We start from the raw sequence: 22,456 nt of genomic DNA on the forward strand, positions 1-22,456 counted from the left end.
TGTATAGTATCTTTACAATAAAAATATATATTGAAAAAGAATCAACAACAAACCTCTCTAACTTAAAATACTATGTGCTATGTGTCTTTATTAAGGAGCTAAGGAAAGCTATGGGAAATATTGTTATAAATTTAACAATATACAAGGCTGGGAAGGTGGCTCAGTGGTAGAGTGCTTGCCTTGCAAGCATGAGGCTCTGGGTTCAATTCCTCAGTACCACATAAGCAGAAAAAGCCAGAAGTGGGGCTGAGGCTCAAGTGGCAGAGCGCTAGCCTTGAGCTGAAGAGCTGAGGGACAGTGCCCAGGCCCAGAGTTCAGGCCCTACAACTGACAAAAAAAAAAAAAACACAACAAAAAAACCCAATAAATTTAACAATATACAAATTCCCTGAAAGGATAGAGGTGCTCTTGAGTCTTAGACTCCCCCATCAGCAGCAGCTGGTCAAGACACTGCTTAGCCTACCACTTCAGAGTTGTCAGCTGTTCTGTATCTATTCAAAGTAGTTTCTATTCTGGTACTCTGGACTGATTGGGCTATTAACATCCAATAGTTAAATACAACTCTCAGGGTACTCATCAATTGGACTGAAGACAATCTCAGCAGTCCTATTAGCCATAGCTTTATGATGATATAAATCTTCATAAAGAAATTTAAATTAAAGAAATTTAAAGGATGTTGTTCTTTAAAATAATCACTGGATGATGACAGCCCAACCCAGCTGAGCCCTCCAATGACTTGCACTTTGGTCTTCAGCCATTATCAGGATTTATATTAAAATGCCCTGACACTTACTGTTGTCTTTATTGTAGGATGTTATTAAGAATGCTCATTATCAGTGTCTTTCAGATTTTCTAAAGTATCAGAGTCAGTTGAATTATTTTCAAAAGATGCTGCTGACTTTCAGACTCATCTCAAGCCTATTCAATCTGAATTTCTGGCCAAGAGGATAGCACAGTTTGTATTTCAAATAACTTCTGCTTAATGGAAACTGGTAGAGTTGATAGAGATGTGGAAAATTTGGTACAGTTTTATATGTACTTTTTAATTGGCACCTCAAATTTACATATTTTTGAGGCCTCGTGTGATAATTTCATCTTGTGTACATCATCACAGTGTCCTTCTTAAGAGACCTGTGAAAGAAAGTCCTCTCTAGGTCACAGTTCCGTCACCAGGGACCTTACTTCTGGGCAAACGATTTATTTTTATATCCTGGATGTCGCAGTTGACAGAACAGGTTGTGTCCATCTTTGCACAGTGGATGAAGCATAGAGCTAATGTGAATCCTGCTAGCTAATGTTTAGTGTGAAACCACACTCAGAAGGCCGCATGAGGTGGCTTTCCTCTCCTTTTTCTTATTCTCCTTTTCTTTTTGCTCCTCAATGGTTACCAATTTACTTTAAGTTTTGTTTTATGCCAGGTATTTTTTTGTGCCTGGTATTAATCTCTTTCTGAAACAAAATGTGACAAAATAATTATGACTAGAATATTTGTATAGATCTGGATTCTTTTTGAATTGGGTGTTTGTATTTGCTTATTATTTTACAATAGGATAATCAAATTCATGGAAGCAGAGTAGAAGGGTAGCTGCTGTGGGTAAGGGTGTGTGAGCATGTGTGGGGAAAATAGGGTGCTATTATTTACCTAATATGAAGTTGTGGTTTTACAAGATGAATAAATTCTACAGATCTATTGGAGGTGACCTTGCCTATAATTAATGATACTGTATTATACCCATAAACATTTCTGAAGAGGGTAGCTCTCACATTAAACATTCTTTTTTTTTTGGTCTGTCATGGAGCTTGAACTCTGGGCCTGGGTGCTGTCCCTGAGCTCTTCAGCCCAACACTAGTGCTCTACCACTTCAGCCACAGCACCACTACATTAAACATTCTTTCAACAGTTAAAACAACCCCAAAAGTTGGAATGATGTGGCAGAAATCACACTATAAACATGTGGAAGATGGTGCCATTATTATCTTGTGTAGTCACCTAATTGTCCTTTAGGGACTGTGGGCAGAATGGGGGTGGATATTACTGTTTCCATAAAACACAAACAGAGTCTTCTAAATTTTATTTAGAATGATATCAACATGGTAAAAATACATCCGTGATACACATGAGAAAGAACTTGATTTCTTAATAAACCGAGTCTTCAGGGTACACAAATTTATTCTGCCTGTGCTCTGCTGTGTGTATATCCTGCCATTTCTCTAAGAATACCATGGGGAAAAAAATGAAGCAAGGACCTGGCAGATGTGAGAAAGTCATTTCAGTTTCAACGTGCATGAGAAGGGGCAAGCTTGCTGGTGATCCAAGCCTGGTATTTCTTGGTTAGCAGGGTGTAGATTCCAGGCTTCTTGGCAATACCACATTTATGACCTGCAGAGACTATAGCATGGAAGATACCTTTGCAGATCAAGGGACCACCTGAGTCACCCTGGAGAGAAGAAAATGAGCAGATACTTGTGAGAAGCTGTTGAGATGTTTCTGTCACCAACTGTTGATTGTCCAAGTATTTTATTATATTTTTCTTGGCATAAATTAATTGTACAGTGGTTTCACTGTGATAGTCAACACACGCATAAAATATACTTTGATCGAATTCACCCCACTTTCTTTCTTTCTTAACCCTTCTTTCTCCTCTACTTTTGAACAGTTTTCAGTGAGCTTCAACATGCTATTTTCATACCTATGATACATATCATATATTTTGGTTATGTTAAACTCCCATCATCCTCTGTCTTCCATATATCCCTTCTATTGGTTCCCCTCCAAACTGCTTTTCTTTATAATCATGTCATTATTTCTAGATCTAGAGTTTACAGATGAGTGAAAATATGTGATATTTGTCTTGCTTGGGTTATTTAACAATCTTCAGTTCCGTATATTTTTCCGGCAGACAACATATCATTCTTCTTTATTGCTGAAGAATACTCCATTGTATCTATTTACCACATACAATAAAGATGCATGCACACCCACCTTTACAGCAACACTATTCACAATTACCAAGCTATGGAATTAGCCGAGGTACACGACAATAGATGAATGGATCCAAGTATTGTTACCTGGGCCTTTGTGATCTGAAAAGTACCAGATACTACCTCTTATTCATGTAGGTTCTCTGTATGTTTAGGAGAATGTTTCTGTCTGTTGTTCTCTTTGTCTCTGTCTCTATGACTTTGTCTCTGTTCACCTTATGTCTTCATTCTGTCTGTATCCATGTGTATGTGCACATACCTTCCTTTGGTAATCATTGGCTACAGAGATTTATTTGTTAAAGAATAGGTGGGTCTATTATGAAACTATTCATTGAAATGAAAATCTCCATTTCATTTTGGTGTTTATGAGCCTACAATAAGTTGAGAACAGCAGAAAAGAATGGCATAGTATAGTAAATGACTATATGGCAGGGGCTGTGTCTTCTTTTGTATCTTTTTACTTTTTGTTTTTTTTTTTGCATCCTCAGATGGTAGATGCAGCGCTATGCATGTATTCTGCATTTGCCAAATGAGATGGTTTCTGAGGACCCGCTCAAACAACAGAACAGGTAACTCAATTCTGTCACATGTGAACAAGTTTGGAGGGGATAGTATAAACTTTCAGGCAAAAAGCCATTTTTCGTATGTGAAGACCTGACTCAGCGGCCAGTCACATGGCAAACTGCAGGGCCTTTTGGCCTGCTGGCCGTGATCACATTATCAGGAGGATAACAGCCTTGGAACACCGTAGATTCTTAGGACTGAGGAAGTCATTATAGAACCCTAATGCTTACTAAAATAGGAGGTGACTATTGCACTCTAATTTTTTAAAAACAAGTAACCTACCGGTACTGCATTTATCACCTATAAACATGTACCCAGTGTTTTTTCTTACTGTTGCTATGAACTAAAGGCTTTGAAAAAATAATGATCTGTGTTCCTTTTTGTCAGTCCTATGTGGTCTGAATATTTGTATCTCCTACCTCCAAAGGACATGGATGTTCAAGTACTCTTTCAAGGATGATGGTAGCAAAGGGGGGAGGGGCTATGGGAAGAGCTCTCATGAATGGGAATAGGGCCTTTATTAGAGTCCTGAGAGAACCCCACCTTCCTCCAATGGGAGGTTGGAGTGAAAAGAAGCTATCTATGAAGCTGAAGGAATCCCTCATAGACATCTCTCTGCTGGCATCTTGATCTAGACTTCCTAGAACCCAGAACTATGAAAAATAAATTTCTGTTATAAACCACCTAGTTTGTGGTATTTTGTAATAGTAGCCAAAATAGTCTTAAGATAGTCAACATTATTTAAGAAACAAATACTGCGTATTTGAGCCTTTTGCATTTGCATTTTAAAAGACCTCTCTACTGATTAAAGGGTGATTCTTTCTTGGGTAAGTAAAAGTCATCTCAGGACTGGTAGTCTTTCTAAGGATGGTCAACCTCTCATAGAAAGCCTGTAACAGTAGTCTCTTACCCTAACTACCTCTCAATGAGTGCTTCTGAAGCACCAGGGAAAGTTCTTCCTATTGACATTGGCTGGGGGTGGAGAATGAAGTTTTGGAATGGAGGCTTCCTATTCTCCAGGCGTCTCTTCAGTGTTCATGAACAGGCAGAGAGCAGTTCCAACAAGCTGAATGAAGTATGAATGAGAACTCTTACCTGGCAGGAATCCTTCTGGCCTCTCACATCTCCCGCACATATCATGTCTTTAGTTATAACAGGATTGTGGTTGTAATAGCTTTGGCTGTTGCACCGTTTTCGACTTATGACAGTAATGGTGACTTCTTGCAGGGTATCAGAGATGTTTAACGAATCTGGGTTGGTGGATCCCCAGCCAGTAACCTGGCATTTGGCTCCATCTCTAATATAGTTTTTGGATCTTAGGGGGAGTAGCTGGACATGCTTGTTGAGTTCTGCAGCTGAGTGAAGCTGATAGGTGGAAAAATGAGTAAAGTATCATCCTTTTTCAGCAACATTCCATCATTAGATTGCATTATGTGTGTGTTCCCTGCCTTTGGAGGGCCTCCCATTCTCTTGAATCTACTTTGATGGGGGCCTACAGCTAGATTTGTGATCTTTGCTTTTCTGAACAGGCTTTGTAATCCCTATGGAACTCACTGATGATTAGGGAGGGAGAATGTGCAGAACAGAAAAAATTCTGTCCAGTCTCAAGCAAACTGGCCTTTGCCCTGCATTGGGTGGCTTTCTGTGGATTGACAACCCTAGGTCTTGACATTGAGGGCTGGGCTGTTTCCTGTTGGATAGAACTCTGGAGTATGGTCTAGACTGCATTTGGACTATCAAAGAATGGTCTAGACTAGGTTGTAACTCACTTCTGAGCCTGGAAGTCACTTGGTTGGCTCTTTTGTATAAACAATTGCTGCATTTTTCATGGATAATGAGAAAAACATTTGGAAGAAGAAAGCTTTTAATGTGAATTCCTGGGCCTACTGGACTAGTCTCCTCCTACATGTGTGAGCATCAGAGTTGGTTTTCATGTCTAAAACATAGTTTTGATCTATTTGTGATATGTTATTCTTTCTTCTAAGAAAGTATATGGAGTAACATACAAAATAATATTATATGCATTCAAACATGGAAAGTTGCTAATCAAATCTTTCCAAGTAGCTGATTAACTAACTAACTAGGTCATGCTGTATAGAATGCAATACAAATGGAAGAAAAACAATGTCACATACCTTTATCAGCATGATATCATTCGACTTAGCTTCTGATGGCAATCTTGAAAATGGTATGAATTTTTTTATCCGAAATGTTTGTTTGGAGGGCTCATTCTTTGAAAGAGAATGTGCTCCTAAAACCACTGTGGGGGTCTGGCCATTGGTAAACCTACTAAACGCAAAGAGAATGGATGTAATGCAATGATTTCCAAATCCACTGGTGTGAGCAGACATGGTAGAAATACATACACAATCAGAGAGAAATTCGAAATGATTTGGTAAACCAACAGAGGTGTCATTGGTTACACCAAAAATGAACCACATAAGGACCAAGTCATCTTCCCTCAACCTGCCCCAGCCCAATTTGTCTTCCCTGCAAAAGAATATTAGAATATAAACCTGGTTATGAGAAAACAAGAGTGAAATCCTAATTGACTTACTCCAGGTTGACATCAAACTTGAGCTCATTTACATGAATATAACAGGAAATTATATTCTTGAGTTATGGTCTAAGATTTATACCAACTACCATTAAGAATAAAAAAAATTAAGTAGTTGTACAAAAGAATTGCCATTTAACAAGTCAGCCGATAAATACAATCTATCTTTCAATCTATATACAATCTATCTTTCAACATCCCCACCCATTCCTCTCTTCCCCTCCCCTTCCCTCACAATTGTTCATTTCATAGGATATACATTGGATTCTTGTGTTGAAAAATTTGTGTGCATATGCAGAAATGTCATGATGAACGCCCTTACTATACAATTTAATATACACTATTAAACAAAGAAATAATATATACAACAAAATATTCTATTTTTACCTTTTTGAAGTATATGTTTAGTATCACATTATCTACATTTATATTGTTGCTTGTGATTATCATTCATCTCCAGAACTTTTCAATCTTCTAAATATTAAGTGTTTCAATAATGAAGGTAAAGACTTAGCTCTACATTTGCTTGTCTGTATGTGGAGAACTCCACTTCGCAGCACAAGGCTGTTACATGGCACTGAAATAAGCCCAAAGCCCTGTCCCTGAATTAGAAACACGAAAGGAAAACTTCTGTAGGTCCTGAATACATGCTAAAACAAAATGAAGATACATCAAGGCTAGTAGCCACCAGTAATTCCATTGTGGAGATTTATAGAGTGTAAATTGGAGAGTCAGGTGAGGAAATACTTCTTGTGTTTTTTTTTTAAATTGTAAATCCTTGACCGTACACAGCTTTACTATGAGTGTTTCAGTAATGATACTGGAACTGATCTGGTTGTCTGTGTATCTGATAAAATTACATTTATAGCCATTGATACAACTAGAAGTGATTATTTGCAGGTAGGGGTAGGGGGTGGGAGATTTTGGAAACCTGTGTTTGTAGAAACCACCTTAGAGCCTTTCTTGTAAAAACAATTATATTTCTTCATTTACATATAACTCTTTGCTACTCCATCAAGACAGAGTCCAATGGAAGCACTCATATATACAGTAGAGATTCTTTAGACAATACAAAGGGCAAAAAGAGAAATGGGAGAAATGATTGTTCAGGTTTGGAGGATTGGCACATGGCAGGCCTATGATTGCCTAAAAACTTTCTTGGTTTTCACCAAAAAGGTTTATTTTGGGAATTCTAGCTCTATCAGTTGAAATCTTAGCCTATTGTGAAAGAATGGGATGAAATTTCTCATAGGGTAGGGATTGGATCTCTTAAAAATGGATCTAAATTCAAGTTCAATGTACTTACTAACACTAAAGCTTTGGAGGTAAGAATAATATAAAAGTTGCAGGATTAACGCTCTAACAGAAGAGTGACGATGTACAGAAATAGCACCCAGGGAGGCTGTGAGTTACAAACGTGGAGTGTAAATTCTGATGGAGGAGGTGCTGAGAAAATGTAGAATCTTCTTTCATCTTTTATTCATTTTCTTGACTCGCAATTGCTTTTGAAATTTTTTTTTTGCATATTTTTGTCTTCCCTGGGTCAAGCTAACACTCAAACCACCAAAACAGATTACTATGCTTTCTGAATTTACAACTCTACAGACCCTTCAACTGTTATCTGTCTTATTATAGTCAAGTTTTCTGGCCAGGCATATGTGGAATTACCTGAGTTGTAAGATTCTACCTTTTTAGTTAAACCTAGATGTGAACTCACGGAGAGAAGTAACAATAGCAGAGTTACTTATTTGTACAACACAGGGATCTCCAAGAATAGTTTTTAGAACTATTTTAGAATCACCTGGAAGTGTTTGTTTAAAATGGAGCTTCCTAGTTGGGTTACTGATGGCTCATACCTGTAATCCTAACTACTTAGGAAGCAGAAATCAGGAGGCCTGGCATTTGAGGCCAGCTTAGGTTAAAAACTTCATGAGCCCCTCTTCTCAAATACAGCTGGATGCAATGATGTATGTCTGTCATCCCAGCCACACATGAAGCTGAGCTCAGGTTTGCGGTTCTAGATATGGCTGGGAAATAGAAGTTGGGAGATACCATCTCAACAGAAAAAGCGTGGCACTGTGGTATATGCCTGGAATCCTAGAAATGGCATGAGGTATAAATAAAAGGGTTGTAGTACAATTTGGCCTCGGCAAATGTGATAGTCCTATCTCAAAAATAACCACGGTGAAGAAGGCTGGAGGTATGGTTCAAGGGATAGATCCTGGCAAGCATAAAGTCTTGAGTTCAAGTCCTAGTACTGTCAAGGTGAGGGGAGGAGCTTCTTGTGTTCCATCACAGCCTTATCCAGAATGGAAATACATGGAGAGTGAAGCCACAGTATTGTTTATAGCAAGGTTCTTATTTCATTGTCTGCTGGAATTGTCTGTAAACATATCAATGGAGCAGAACCACACCCATCTCAGTGTTAAGGCTATGGGCTATTTGTCACTTATAAGAGTGGTCCAAGGTGACGCAGCTCGCACATTGGGGAATTAGGACCGAAACCCAGCATTTGTGACTCCAAGTCTAGTGCTCTTTCCTTTGCTCTTAGCCCTGTATCAAGTCTTCCTGAGTATTTTATTTCTTGGTCATCTTGATTTCATTCTCGTCAGTGATCCTGCTTAGTCTCATTCCTGAGGTCTGGCTTGCAGCATTGTCAGGGTTTCTATATTTTGAAGGGGGAGGGAGGAGGAGAGCGAGAGAGAGAGAGAGGGGGGGAAGAAGGGAGGGGGGGCAGGGGCCAGGCTGTCTATGAGAACCAGACCTTTCTGGTTACATCCCATCAACACCAGTGGCTCATGAGAAGTTCTTCATGTGCTTTCCCATGGAAAGCACAGGTAACAGTATATTAAGACCTGATAAGCTCTTTCAAGGCCATTTGTTTTGTGCTAAGCTTTTTATACATTTTTCTCATACAACAGCCCAGGAAAACAGGTCTGACGATGACCTTTGTTTTCCAGATGAAGAAGCTGAGGTTTAGGAGACATGGAGGCTCCTTACCCCCTCTGCTAGGGGAATATTTGAGATGGAGTAAGGGTGTGTAGATAGGGCCGTGGAAGGTCCCATCTAATAACTTGCTAAGCAGGCTCAGTTGAGGGAGGGCCTTGGAGGGTCCTAGGACTGTGGAAAACTGGTAAGAATTTTGCTTATGGTAAGTCAAAATGTTGAAAATGAGATTATGCAGGAAGATCTTGCCCTTCCTTATCTTTTCCTTCCCTTCCCTTCTTTTCCCTTCCCTTCCTTCCTTTTTCCTTCCTTCCTCTCTCCCACCCTCCCTTCTTTGCCTCCTTCTACATCCTTTTCCTTTCCTCTTGCTCACCCCTTCCTCCTCTTCTTGCTCTTTTTTGACAGAGTCAAAAAAGTTAGAGTTAGGCTAACCTAACTCTTGCTTGTGTTTTAAGTGCTGCAGTGACAGGCACACCTCACCATGCCTAGTACCCATTTATCTTGTATTTGTCAGGGCAACTCATAAAGGGCCAGGACACTAAGGAAGGGACTGGGTGGATGGGTGGAGAGAAGGAAGCACAATCCCAGATTTGACCTACTTCATCACTGTGTGCTGAGCGGGCAGCCTGGGGTTAGTGAACTATTCTCACAGGACACTTGTGAGCACATTTGTGGGAAGCCATCATTGAACTCTTTCATAAATATTTTGAATTTCATAAGGCTTAATATTTTTCCAAGCACTGATCTGCCTACATTTTTTACACCCAAGTTTCCTGTAGAAGAAATTTAATCCACATATTTTAGAGTTCTTTACACTCTAGCCATCTACGATGATATTTAGCAATAGTTTATGTTTATTTATTTTGTAACTCTTAATACTTCTCTTCAGTCTTTAAAAAAAGTAATCTTATTTTCCAATTTGGGAATCCACTTCTCTTGAGTTAAGTGGAAGTGGGTATACTTAAATTTTAACTTAATATTATTTATCATCCTATGGCACTTTTTGATTTGTGAAGGACTTTATGCACATCTTTCAAGCTTAGTAAAAACAAACTTTGGATTTGTTTCCCTCTTTCCACGTAGCATTTGTTGAGCATGTGTAAGGGAAGATCTGTGTGTGGGAAGGTGGAGTCTCTTGAATGTGCCTTGTAAGCATAGTTGAAGATGGGTATAGTTTTTACTGAATGAAAATTTCAAGTGCTTTGGGGAGAAGGACAATAGTGGTAGGGGTGTAGTGGTGGTTAAGTGAAGTAACCATATGAAATTGGAAATCAGCATCTTGCTAGTCAGACATAAAACAGATGTCTTCTCTCCTATTTGCAAGCTTTAAAACTTCCAGTGTAAAAAAAAAAAAAACAACTTCCAGTGTGCATTCAAATTTTTCCTTTAAAATGGAGCAATCAACAACACTCTTGAAGAAGCATGGAGAAGCAAGTCATTTCATATAGCAAACTGTAGTGTTTAAGATAGATTCGTAAATTAAGTGTTGCAATGATCGTAAGCAAAGAAGGCTCCATCTCAGCTGGTCAAACAAGAAACCCAAGGAAACAAACAAAAACAACACCAGAAAACCGAAGCTAACACAACAACAAATACCAAATTAGCTCTATACTGCTTTTCCTCTTGTGAGGATTGTAGTAATCAATATGGGTTCACTAGCTGAAGCAGATCTCTTGGTCTTCCTAGGCTGAAAGGGACTTGGGGTAGTTGATTCTGTCTTTAGAAAGCTCTCATTCTAAAGATCTTTCTGCAGTAGCTTTCTCCTTTTTACAAATTTTGTATAATTTCTGCCTTATGCCCAACCCGGGAAAGCTGCTACCCCTCACAGCTGTGATTTCCAAACCGTGGACTTCAGATGTCTGAGGTAAAGGATGGGGCTAAGGAACTTAATTAAGAGTCTGTAAAATCTACTGGCTGCACTGTACTTGTGCTTACTAAATGCATCAAGCACGCTAGAGTAGCTGAACAGATATCTAATTCTCAATACCCTGATATACAGGTTCACGCTCCTGGATTTCAATTACTTGTGAAAATTTGCTGTTGAAAAATCTCAAATCCAGCAACAACCAATTCATAAAAGTTTAAATAAGTTCCACTATAGTATGCTATAATCTATTTTATTATTATTGTCACCAATCAATTACTGTGCCTAATTTATAAATTGAACTTTATCCTAGGTATGGATATAAGGAAGAAAGTAGAAAGACATATGTGTAGAAAAGTGCAGGTGACTTACCTAGAATGACAGTGTGCTGCCGTTAGCACCCACTGCGGGTGGATCAAGACGCCACCACAAACATGGTTGCCATCATACTGGATGGAAGCCATAAATGGCCTGGAATGAGGCCGCACTTGTCTTCCTCCAATAATCTCCATACTGAAACCTACAAAAGTAAGCAGAAAGAATTCACATAAAAGATCCAAGCAGTTACATGTAATTCTTTTGATGATAATCACTAGATTATTTTCAAAGCAACCTACCAACTAGTTATTCCAATATTATTGACCAACAATTGGATAACATGTAGCAGTTGAGAGAGACAGAAATAATCATGAAAGTTCTGTTCATTATCAATATAACATAAACTCACTAGAAATTCACTTAAGGTTGACATGTTGCAGGAATAGAAGATACTTACACTCTGGAGTAATATAAGCCCCAGCTATTAGGACAAACAAAAAGGAAGAAAACATAGTCATTTTTATGACTTAGAATTAAGAAATCCAGATGAACTAGTTTGGTTCAACTAATGAGGAAGAAGATTATGAAGACAGTTTTATTCTTGCAAGTTTTAACTTTCTCACCTCAATCACTCTAGTGGTAAGATTTTTCACACCCAAGTTTTCAAAGTATATATCAGTTTGGGGGAGTTTCTGTGCTGTTAATGGTGTTTTGTTTTGTTTCATTTTGGTAGGGGTATATGTGCAATGAAGAACTCATTGCTGGAAGCAACCATTTCATATCTGTATGAATGAATACTCAGTGGACAAAAATTTAAAAAAATACCCAAGCCCATAAGAACTCCATAAAGTTGCGGACAGAGTTCAAAGATGCTCATTGCTCTGAAGCAATTTTCCTGGCACAACATGATATTGATTGTGTTTAATTCCCCTCTGTTTTTCATTTGGACATAGCTTTCATGTTGATGGAGATACACATGAAAGCCTTGAACAAATCATGATTCCTTTACATAGCTTAGCTAATCTGAGCACTAATAGAGAAACCCAGATCATATGTTTTTTAAAAAAAGTATACATTTTTCCTAATTCATCTGTGGTTTGTCATAAGAGGTCAGATGTGGGATTTGCTTTTTTTCTTTTTAGCATATATTATACAAAATAATGTATAGCTGTATGTTTGGTAGCAAATGTATTCCTAGTCTTCCATTTCCTCTAAATGTGACCAAATTTGGTCATAATTAGTTACATTTGGAGAGATTTAATAATAATATCAAAGAAGAATATTGACAACATAATTTTGATTCAGTCTCTCTTCTTCTCATTTTAAGTTGTGATTATCCTGGGACTTCAATAATATCTTTCATTGTTCTTCATCGTTCTTCCCAGAATCATGTGACACCAATGCGTTGGGAGGTCTTCTACTGTCTTTGGTGACAAAAGGCAGTAGACTTAGGGTCATCCAAGATCCGTGAATACTGGTACTGATCCACAATGCAAACATCACACAGTAAAGACAAATAGATAGCTCAGGCGTTAAAACCCCAACACTTTCTAGAATTACTGACCAAAATTTGCATTTAATTGACAGAACTTTAGCCCCCTAATACATACACAATGTCTCTTTAATTTTATTTTTAAATAAACAGGAATTAAAATCCAAAGCTATTATGTTTGGCAGAGATTCTGGCTGACTTGTTTTTTGCTTAGACAAGAAAGTAGGAATAAATAATATGACATATTCTACATTATAATTTAATAATATAAAAGTAAAGTATCTTAATATGATCATTAATATTGATGTGAGGAGGGCAGGACAACTATTATATTTATGTTACAACTGGAAAAATCAGTTCAAAGAGGCTAATTTGCCCAAAGGCCACCCAGCAACTGAGCTGGACCAAATCCCTTGCCTGACCTACAGTAACTTACATCTTAATCATAATACTGGCAGAGCACAGAATTTGATAGTCTGTTTCCATTTTATAATGATGCAGCAACAGCAAAGCTTTCTAAATAAACAAAACATACATAACAGTAACTTCTGCCAGAGAGAGTAAAAGATGAGACAGAGAGGAAACAAGAGGGAGAAAAGCCACAGACTTGATAAACCAAACTTGTTAGTCACCGCCCCCCCCAAATGTTCCTGTAAACTTTCAAAGCCAGCTCTGTCAGTACTGTGCCTCTGATCCTTTGTGTGCCACACTACTCCATGTTGTCAGGGGGCATGAGAATGCCAGTCCCCTGTAACATGCCAGTCGTGTTGGGAACATAAGAAAGATGGTGTGTGACATATAGAAGATACCTGAATGGAAAGTATAGGGAAAAAATAAACTCTACTAGACAGCTTTATGGTGGGGGTGTGCCGAAGGACAACTCTGAGCTGCTTATTTCTCTGTAGTAAGGACTAAAGCTGCATAGCTTTCTCCAGGTGCTAATCATTTCCAATCATATTTGCAAGAAGGGGGCTGCCATTCGTCTTAAGAATGAAGAATCTGAAGCTCAGACGCTGACTTGAGATTACCCAGCTGGCAGGGGTGCCTTAAAACCTATATGCTGGCTCCAGGCCTCATGTTCATGTTAACCTGCCCTTCTTTGAGGAGCCCCTGGGGCTTACATGTTCCAGTAGGCAAGCTGGCCTCCCAGGAGACAAAGAGGATTTAGCTTTGCAGACTGCAATTAGACGTGAGTGAGATTTAGTACCATTGAGAAGACATCTCATAACTCTTTCTTGTAGCTGGTCTAGAAAATTCTGAGAATTGTGTGGGTTTATAGTAATGAGTTAGTTCGTTTTGGCTTTAGGCCGAGAAGCTAGTTAATAGTATCATTTGTTATCATACTTTGGATCCTGGATTTGAAGACACTGGGCTGTGTAACATGATGAGCATGGCGATCTAATTTATTTCTGGGTGTTGGTTTTTGCTCTGTTGAGTCTGCTGTAGGGAAAGCCATGTTTGCTTTGGAGGGCGTTCGCAGCAGCTGTGTGGCTGTGCTGGGCTGAGGAAGTTCAAGGCAGTGCTCAACGTGGAACTGGCTTCACACATCTAGGTGTTTCTTTTGTTGCTTGTGTGTTTCTGTTCCTGTTAGCTACTCTTGAAATCCTCTTGCATGTCAAGAGAACAGCTGTCCCAAAGAATCCAAGACCCCTCTGGGGCTATGTCCTCAAAGTGGGGCCTGCAAACTTGTACAGTATTTGACCTGTTTATTATTGACGACTGACAAATGAAATTGTTTAAAAAAACTGCTCCAACCATTTAACATGATTAACTTTATCAACGAAGCATAATTTATTCAATCTAATAAAAAGTTGGGCATGTAATTTATATGCCTTTGCCATCTAATTCATCATTCTATTTATGTGTGTTGCATTATATATCAGTCCACGATGAACTGAAACTAAAAACAAGGTTAGTAAGCAACTCCTAAGACATGATCTCAGAAGAACTGATCAGTAGGCCCAACTGTGAAGTAACTTAGTTTTATCTTTTTCATTAATTCTCTTTCAGCCTCTTTTGAAAACATGTCTTACCACTAAGGAATCAGAGGGTGTCCTTTCCCCAGCCCCAGACACTTTTGGGGAAGTGGCTTTTGGAGATGAAGATTTGGCAACTGTCCTCATAGCTCACCATTAGCGCCTTCATTGCTGTCCAGTGATAGTTCAGTTAAGTTACCCACAGAATCTGCTCACCATGTAGAAACTAAGGCAGCTTTGACAGTTGGAGTTGGAGAAGAGCTAGGATGCTGTATGATGATTATCATGTCCAAACTTCCCACTGCTGGTTATAACCATCCTTCTCATGAGGCCCTTAAAATGAATGAGCTTAAATTAAGTGCAATTGCAAAAGAAAACAAAGTATTCTCCACTCACAGCTGGAGTTTAGACCTTAACTCACTGCTGAGAAATCTGGATTAGGGCATGTGGAACTCTGCCTTTCCCTGAGCCTATGAAATTCAAATACTTCAGAGAACTGTTTTATGACCTCACCTTGGGATGGTAATGGTGATGAAAATTGAATAAAACAAAATTCATTTTATCCTCTTCCACCTCAGCTTTTAATAAGAACACATTTTTTATATTCTTTCTTAATAATTAATGAAGAAGAAAATTAATTAGTTGTGTTCCTTATCAAATATGGAGGTATTTCCTGATTATTATTGAGTTAAGTAACATATGAGCAGTTTAACCTCTTCCTCCTTCTTTAGCCTTCTCCAAGTCATATAACTATGAAGTAACTTCATTGCCTTGTGTACTTGACAAGGAGTAACTGCAGGAAAGCATCTCCAGGATCTGGCAAATGGGAATCTGAGTAAGCCTGCAGCTGCCTGACTGGTCACAATGGCCCCATCTCAACCTTTTCTCTACTCCCTAGTTGCTCTTTTTCTCTTTTTTTTTCTTTTCTTTTCTTTTTTTTCTTTTCGTCAGTCATGAAGCCTGAACTCTGGGCCTGGGTGCTGTCCCTGAGCTCTTTAGCTCAAGGTGAGCACTCTACCACTTGAGCCACAGCACCACTTCTGGCTCTCTGGTGGTTAATTGGAAACAAGAGTTTCATGGACTTTCCTGCCCAGGCTGGCTTTGAACTGTGATCCTCACATCTCAGCCTCCTGAGTAGCTAGGGTTATAGGTGTGAGCCACCTGCACCCAGCTGCTCTTTCTTTTTTTCTTTTTAACACCTCTTCTTCTTCTATTCTCCTCAGGGTGGCCTTTGTTCTTCACTTTAAGAGCTAAAGTATTATAGGAAGAATGGAGAAAGTCCCACATAGGGAAGTCCCTGTGGTATCACTAAGCCCAAAACATATCACTCACACACTCTCTGCAATGTTTGTCTTAAGAGATTTACATACGTTAGAATCCATTCAGCAAAGATGACTTCCAAAGGAAGCTTTTCAGTTCAGACTTGTTGAGGTACTGACCTTACAGAGAGAAAAGTAAGGATGATGTGAGCCAGCTAGTGCTTTGGAGAGAGAGCTGGGGGGATATGATGGCCAAGATAGTGGGAAAGAAGAGAAGGTGGAAGCAGTAAGGTAAGGAAACAAAGAAATATTGTTGAGGAAAGAAGGAAATGAGTTGAGGTTGGGAGACCTTTCAATGGACCACTTCTGTTTCTATATGAACATCTCAGACATTAGGATGTGTCCCATGGCAAATGATATCCTCTCTCCATAGCAGAAAACAAATTGTTAGAGGATGTAATTTTATGTGTTAAAACAGTTGAATTGCTTAAACTGATTATCTTGGTTTTATAAGAAAAAAATCACTGCAGGCAAAATAGTAGGAAATTTGAATGAGATAATCTGTTTACCAATGAGATAACACAGCGATTGCTATTGGCATACTAGAAGTCAATGAGTTTTATTTATTAATTCAGTAATCCATAATTTTTCACTGAGTTTGAGTTAAAGTAGAAAATGACATATAATTTTATATTGGTTACTTTTTACATCAATGTGACTAACTACCTGAGAAAAACAACGAAGAAGGCAGGAAGAATCCCTTTTGGTCAAAACATCCTTGCAGCCGGAGTGTGTGGTGAAGGGGTTTCTTTATCTCATGGTGGCAAAGAATAAGACTATAAAAAGGAACAGAGCATAACCTTCAAAGGCACACACCCTGTGAACTACTTTCTTCAACTAGGCCCTACCTCCACAAGTTTCCAGAACCTTCCAATTAGCACCGTTAATGGAGAACCAAGGATTCAACGCACAAACCTGTGGGGACATTTCATGGTCAGACCATAACAAGTTTTTTTTTTTTATCTTTTTGAGTTAGTGTACATTTGTAATATTAGGGGGTTTCATTGTGAAATGATCACTCATATATCCAATGTGCTTGGGAGAAATTCACTTCTTTTGGTCTTATTCCCTTCTTTTAGACCTTGAACTTTGTAAATACTCTTTCCTGTTATAATCTCTTAACTAACTCCTCTCCAGAGTCTGGAGGGCGTGCTTTCTGTTCTCATCAGGATTTTCAAATCATTGTTCCTCTTGCAATTTAGCCAAGTCCACGAGCCTCCTCTGAACACTAGACTTTTTTTTTTCAGTCTGCACAGATAGTTAGGTTAACAAGGCTCACATATCAACTTCAGATTTCTTTCCATCTCACCATGGAATACCTAATCCTGGGTCATTATTGCTATTTTTGCTCAGATTTTAGATTAAAGAATATTGTTGCAGAAGACCAGAGAACCCTAGAGAGGGCTAACACTCTAGCTTGAGCAAGTTACAAGTTATTTGTGTTACTGTCTTTTACTCATCTCTTGTTCATTGTCTGGATCATTAACTACAAAAACCTTTCTAAACATTGTGTGTGTGTGTGTGTGTGTGTGTGTGTGTGTGTGTGTGTGAGAGAGAGAGAGAGAGAGAGAAAGAGAGAGAGAAAGAGAGAAAAAGAAAGTGAAGGAGAGAGAGGGGGAGAGAGAGAGAGAGAGAGAGAGAGAGAGAGAGAGAGAGAGAGTGTCCTGGCTTGAACTCAGGGTCTGGTCATTGTCCTCAAGGTTAGTACTCTACTGTGTGAGCCACAGGTTCACTTTTGGCTTTTTGCTAGTAAATTGTAGGTAAGAGTATCATGAACTTTCTTGCCCAGGCTGGCTTTAAATCAGGATCCTCAGATCTCAGCCTCTTGAGTAGCTAGGATTATAGGTATGATCCACCTGCACTCAGCTTAGTCTTATTCTTTCCTGGGCTAGACCACATCACTTTAATTGTTTTCATCACTGGAATACTGTCTCTTTAACTGCTGACCTTTTCTTGGTGAAAAAGGAGCACTTCCAGGGTTTTCCATGCATCCATACCTCCATCCATGCATCCATACCTCCATCCATGCGTCCTTCCCTATATAACCCTAGATAGCACAAAATTTAAATTTGAAAGCATATGGGTTTACCTGTTTATGAATAATATTTACCTGAGAAGGTTTGCTTCTCAATTTATGATCATTATTATTTCCATAATGAAAATTTTCCTTTCTCTTGTCATCCTGACAAATTGTTCTTATGTTTGTTTGTTTTTTACTGTGCCAAACAATGAATCTTTACTTACCACTCATTGTCTTTGATTTCTTGGCATTATTTCCTTCTGCTGACCAGCTTTTCCTTGAACATTCTCTGTCCTCGATTCTAGCCTGTGTGAACTGACAGTCTTCACTCCTTTGATCCTTCTTTATTTTCCTCTTGTCTTCCAAGTTCTCTATTTACTCTTCTTCTATTCTCTTTGACACAATTTTTTTCAAGAATTTGTGTCATGTAACACTAGTCATACATTATCCTGAAAAAAGGGTCCTCTGGCTCAAAAGTTGGGGGGAACATAGGAAATCAAACAAAGTCTAGGCTGGATTTGGAGTAGAGGACTTCTGAGAGCGTTAAATGCTAAATTGTATTGTTAACATGGGAGAAGGATATTCTGCTAAATTGTATTGTTAACATGGGAGAAGGATATTCAGAGAGGTAGTTAGCCAAGTCTCTCAAACTGGCAGGATTATGGAAATTTCTACTTACAGAGTACATCAGCAAATTAGGACTTGACAAAACTTGTGATGGAAAACTGCACTTTCCTACTCTCAGAACGTCAACCATCAGCCTCAGTGTGAAACTATTATTCCATCTTGGCCCTTTATTATAACACTGCTCCAACGACCTTTATTCAACTACATTCCTCGAGACTCCTTACTGCCAAAAATTATAGATTGTGGGCTGGGAAGTGGCTCAGTGGTAGAGCACTTGCCTTGCATGTCTGAGGCCCTGGGTTCGATTCCTCAGCACCACATAAGCCAAAAGAAAAAAGCCGGAAGTGGCGCTGTGGCTCAAATAGTAGAGCACTAGCCTTGAGCTGAAGAGCTGAGGGACAGTGCCCAGGCCCAGAGTTCAGGCCCCAAGACTGGTAATAAAAAGAAAAAAAAACAAAAATTATAGATTGTTTCTGTGTGCTCTATTTCAGTCAAGTACTTACTCTATTAGTTGAGTCTTAAGAAACATCACCTTCCCATGTGCTGTTTCCTGAGCATTCTATGTGGAAGTGCTTTCTCCTTTGTCCAAAGTAGGAGGAAACCTTAGAAGTGGTAGATTTAATATCTTGCTTGATACTATTGTGATATTTTTATAGTCCCCTATTTATTCAATCTATTCATCTCTAGGATTGTTAGCTTCTTAAGGACTGCACCTATACATTTTGTAACAGAAAGTAAGTAACTGCAAAGTAACAGAAACCTTTCAGAGAGGGATGAAAAAATGAAGAAATTTCATTTTCTCATGTGAAAGAAAACTCAGAAGTTAGATACGAGGGCTAGGATTGATTAATTTGAGTAGCTCTGTGAATCTCAGCCGCTAACCTCATGGTTCTAAGTACTCTACCTGGCTACCATAAAATGAAAGAGAAGGAATCAGTTCTTGCAGGTCTTCTTTAGGATCTTACCATTTTCCCTTGCAATGACAAATCTCCAATTTTCCCTGCAAAGAACAACTGGCAAAGTGTGTTACTCAGCTTTTATGTCACTGTGACAAAATACCTGATAAATAACTTAAGAGGAAGAAAGATTTTTGTTGTTGTTGGTCGTGGGGCTGAACTCTGGGCCTGGGCACTGTCCCTCAGCTCTTCAGCTCAAGGCTAGCACTCTACCACTTGAATCACAGCACCACTTCTGGCTCTCTCTGCTTATGTGGTGCTGAGGAATTGAACCCAGGGCCTCATGCACGTGAGACAAGCACTCTACTGTTCTCAGCCCCAAAAGATTTATTTTGACTCAGAAACTTCAGTCCCTAGTCCTTGGCTCTGTTGATTCTGGGCACATGGTGAGGCAGATGGTCATGGCAGTGGTACAGGCCAGGAAGCAGGAGATAGAGAGAAAGAGAGTGAGGGGAGAAAGAAAGAAGAAGAAGAGGAGGAAGATGAGGACAAGGAGGAGGAGAGAGAAAGAGAGGGAAGAGGAGAGGAGAGGAAAGAGTTGGGGGGCATTTCAGATTCAAACCATAATGCTAGAGAGTGGGATTTCTACTGGACACAAGTCAAGCTAGGGTTAATTCATCTTCAATGAGTTATGGAGAGCAGACCAAAAGTGTGGTTCTGTTAGGGAAGTAGACATGACATTTGCCACATCTCAGTATACTGCTGAGCTTTCACTTCATATCATTCAAATGTGCTAAATGAATGAAAAGAAGGAGAACTTGGTCAAACTATACATTTGGTCTAGCTTTTTAAAGTTGCTGGTAATGGGGGCTGAACTCAGGCCCTAGCACATGTCTTTTGCACTCAGCTAGTGCTCTACCTCCTGAGCCACACCTCCATTTCTGGCTTTTTTCTTATTAAAGATAAAAGTCTCATTCAAATCTTGATCATCAGCTCTCAGCCTCCTGGGTAGCTAGGATTATCGGCATGAGTGACTGTCACCTAGTTGTGTTTGGTCAGTATTTAATAAATCATTATCTGTCTAAAAGCTTTCCTGACTTTCTGTGAGGAATATTTACAGTTGCACATTTATAGTTGTTAATTCTCTATTTTAAACATTAAAGTCTTTCCCCCTATGTTATTTACACCAACCATATCAGGAACCAAGTTTATAATAGAGTCACTTTGAGTGAATGTCTCCAAGGGAATTCACAATGTGAAATCAAAATAACATAAAAAAGAATCTAAATTAAGGTTTTCATTGTTTTCTTCAACAAAATTGCAATGTTGGGAAGCTTCTTTTCCCTCGTATTCAAGCGAGCAGCCATATTTCATTGTAAGTGATTTGATGCCAATAGTTGAATCAGTCTGTATTTTAATTTAGTATTTCCTCCAGACATTCTTTGAACATGTGTCAACAGGAAAGAACATGTTTCAAAATCTAGTTCTGCTCATTTCTCCCTTAATAAACAAAATGAAGTTGAAGTATATATTTTTTTAGTTGTTTCTATACTTTTGAATTTTGCCAAAAAAATCATCAGAACTAGTCAAACCCAACTTCCGAAGCAGGTGAAATTAGCCATGGAAGGCTTCACATCTCTACTATCACTCTTCCTATTTTGCTCTTCTTTCCCCATTGTTCCTAGTTCTAACTACAGTACCCTTCTGCAAAGAACTATTGTCAGCAAATGCCTATCACCATCTTGTTTTTGAAGACCAGTTTAAGGTTTTTCCACTGTTTGCTGTATTCTCATCTAACTTGTCTTAACTCTTAAAAAGTGATTTAGAGGAAAGTGCCCCTAATGGTGAGAAATCTGGGGTAGTGGCATGGATGGAGATAGTTTGGGAGAAGAATATTTCTTTGTTCCCATCAAGTCACTGCACACAGGCATCACCTGCTTTGAGCATGTGACTGAGGCTACTGGAGGAGGTGTTATATGTTGGGTGTGCATGTGTTGGTGTATACGTTGATTGCCCAAAGTCCCTGAGCTGTTCTTGTTGGATGAATGTTTAAAACAGCCACACTAGAAGTGCTATGGTGCATAGATTTCTGTTCAATGTGTATATATGATATAGGGAGATGATTAGAAAAATGTGATTTTTCAATCAGGAAATATTCTTTATATTAAAATGAGTTTTGAACACCTCTCTGAAGAAAAAATGAGGGTCTCAGGAATTGTATGGGTTACCAGTTCTATAGGCTGCATTAACACACAACACATGCATGCACGTGTGTGCGCGCGCGTGCACACACACACACACACACACACACACTTTACTGGATAATAGATAGTAGATTAGCATTATATTAGGGGAGAATGTTCATCCCAGACACTTCCTTGTGTTCCTAACTTTCTAATAACAAAGTCAGACAGAAAAAATTTTAAGAAGTGTCTATATAACTTCTTTGGTAGGGTTCAAGCTAGTAGGTTGAAAATACCAGCTGACGTTGTGCAAAGAAATGAACTCAAGTCAGTGCCAAGGGAGTTTATTGAGGGATCCAAAATGTTCTAACAGATGAGGAGACTTTCTAATAACTCATTACTCAAAGAAGAAGGAAAATTTCCCTAGCAGAAGAGTCAATTTCTATCTAGAACAGTTTTCATTGCTTATTCTTATGATTGTTGTTTTCCCTCAGAACGTTGTTTTGTGAATACTTTGAAGAGATCCAGAAGTAGAAAAAACTGGCATTGAGAAAGATTATGTGTACTCCTTTGGATGAAGGGGCCAGAAGATTGGTGGGAAATTTCTGCGTTAAAACCAAACATGAGAAGTCTATACTTTATTTTCAAACTAGGCATTTTGGAGAAATATCATTATTCTTAATTTAAAAAGTAGTAATAGTCACAATTGGTA

The 22,456-nt window shown here is 38.8% G+C and overlaps 1 protein-coding gene across 2 annotated transcripts; it reads right to left on the reverse strand.

Moving 5' to 3' along the window:
* Positions 1-2,057: 2,057 nt before the first annotated feature.
* On the reverse strand, positions 2,058-11,843 carry Gzmk (granzyme K). Of its 2 annotated transcripts, none has more exons than XM_042691089.1 (5): positions 11,689-11,843; positions 11,286-11,433; positions 5,682-5,832; positions 4,642-4,911; positions 2,058-2,438 (listed from the first exon to the last, which is right to left on the reverse strand). In XM_042691089.1, exons 1-5 carry the CDS (start codon positions 11,747-11,749, stop codon positions 2,277-2,279), a joined length of 792 nt encoding a protein of 263 aa, XP_042547023.1. In that variant the 5' UTR covers positions 11,750-11,843; the 3' UTR covers positions 2,058-2,276. The 2 variants fall into 2 exon arrangements, with proteins under 2 accessions (XP_042547023.1, XP_042547022.1); XM_042691088.1 differs by having other exon boundaries at positions 5,682-5,835; positions 11,689-11,842.
* Between the last annotated feature and the right edge of the window lie 10,613 nt (positions 11,844-22,456).

This window comes from Dipodomys spectabilis, unplaced genomic scaffold, assembly GCF_019054845.1.
Source record: "Dipodomys spectabilis isolate Male_0828 unplaced genomic scaffold, ASM1905484v1 ptg000140l, whole genome shotgun sequence".
NCBI classification, from domain to species: domain Eukaryota; kingdom Metazoa; phylum Chordata; class Mammalia; order Rodentia; family Heteromyidae; genus Dipodomys; species Dipodomys spectabilis.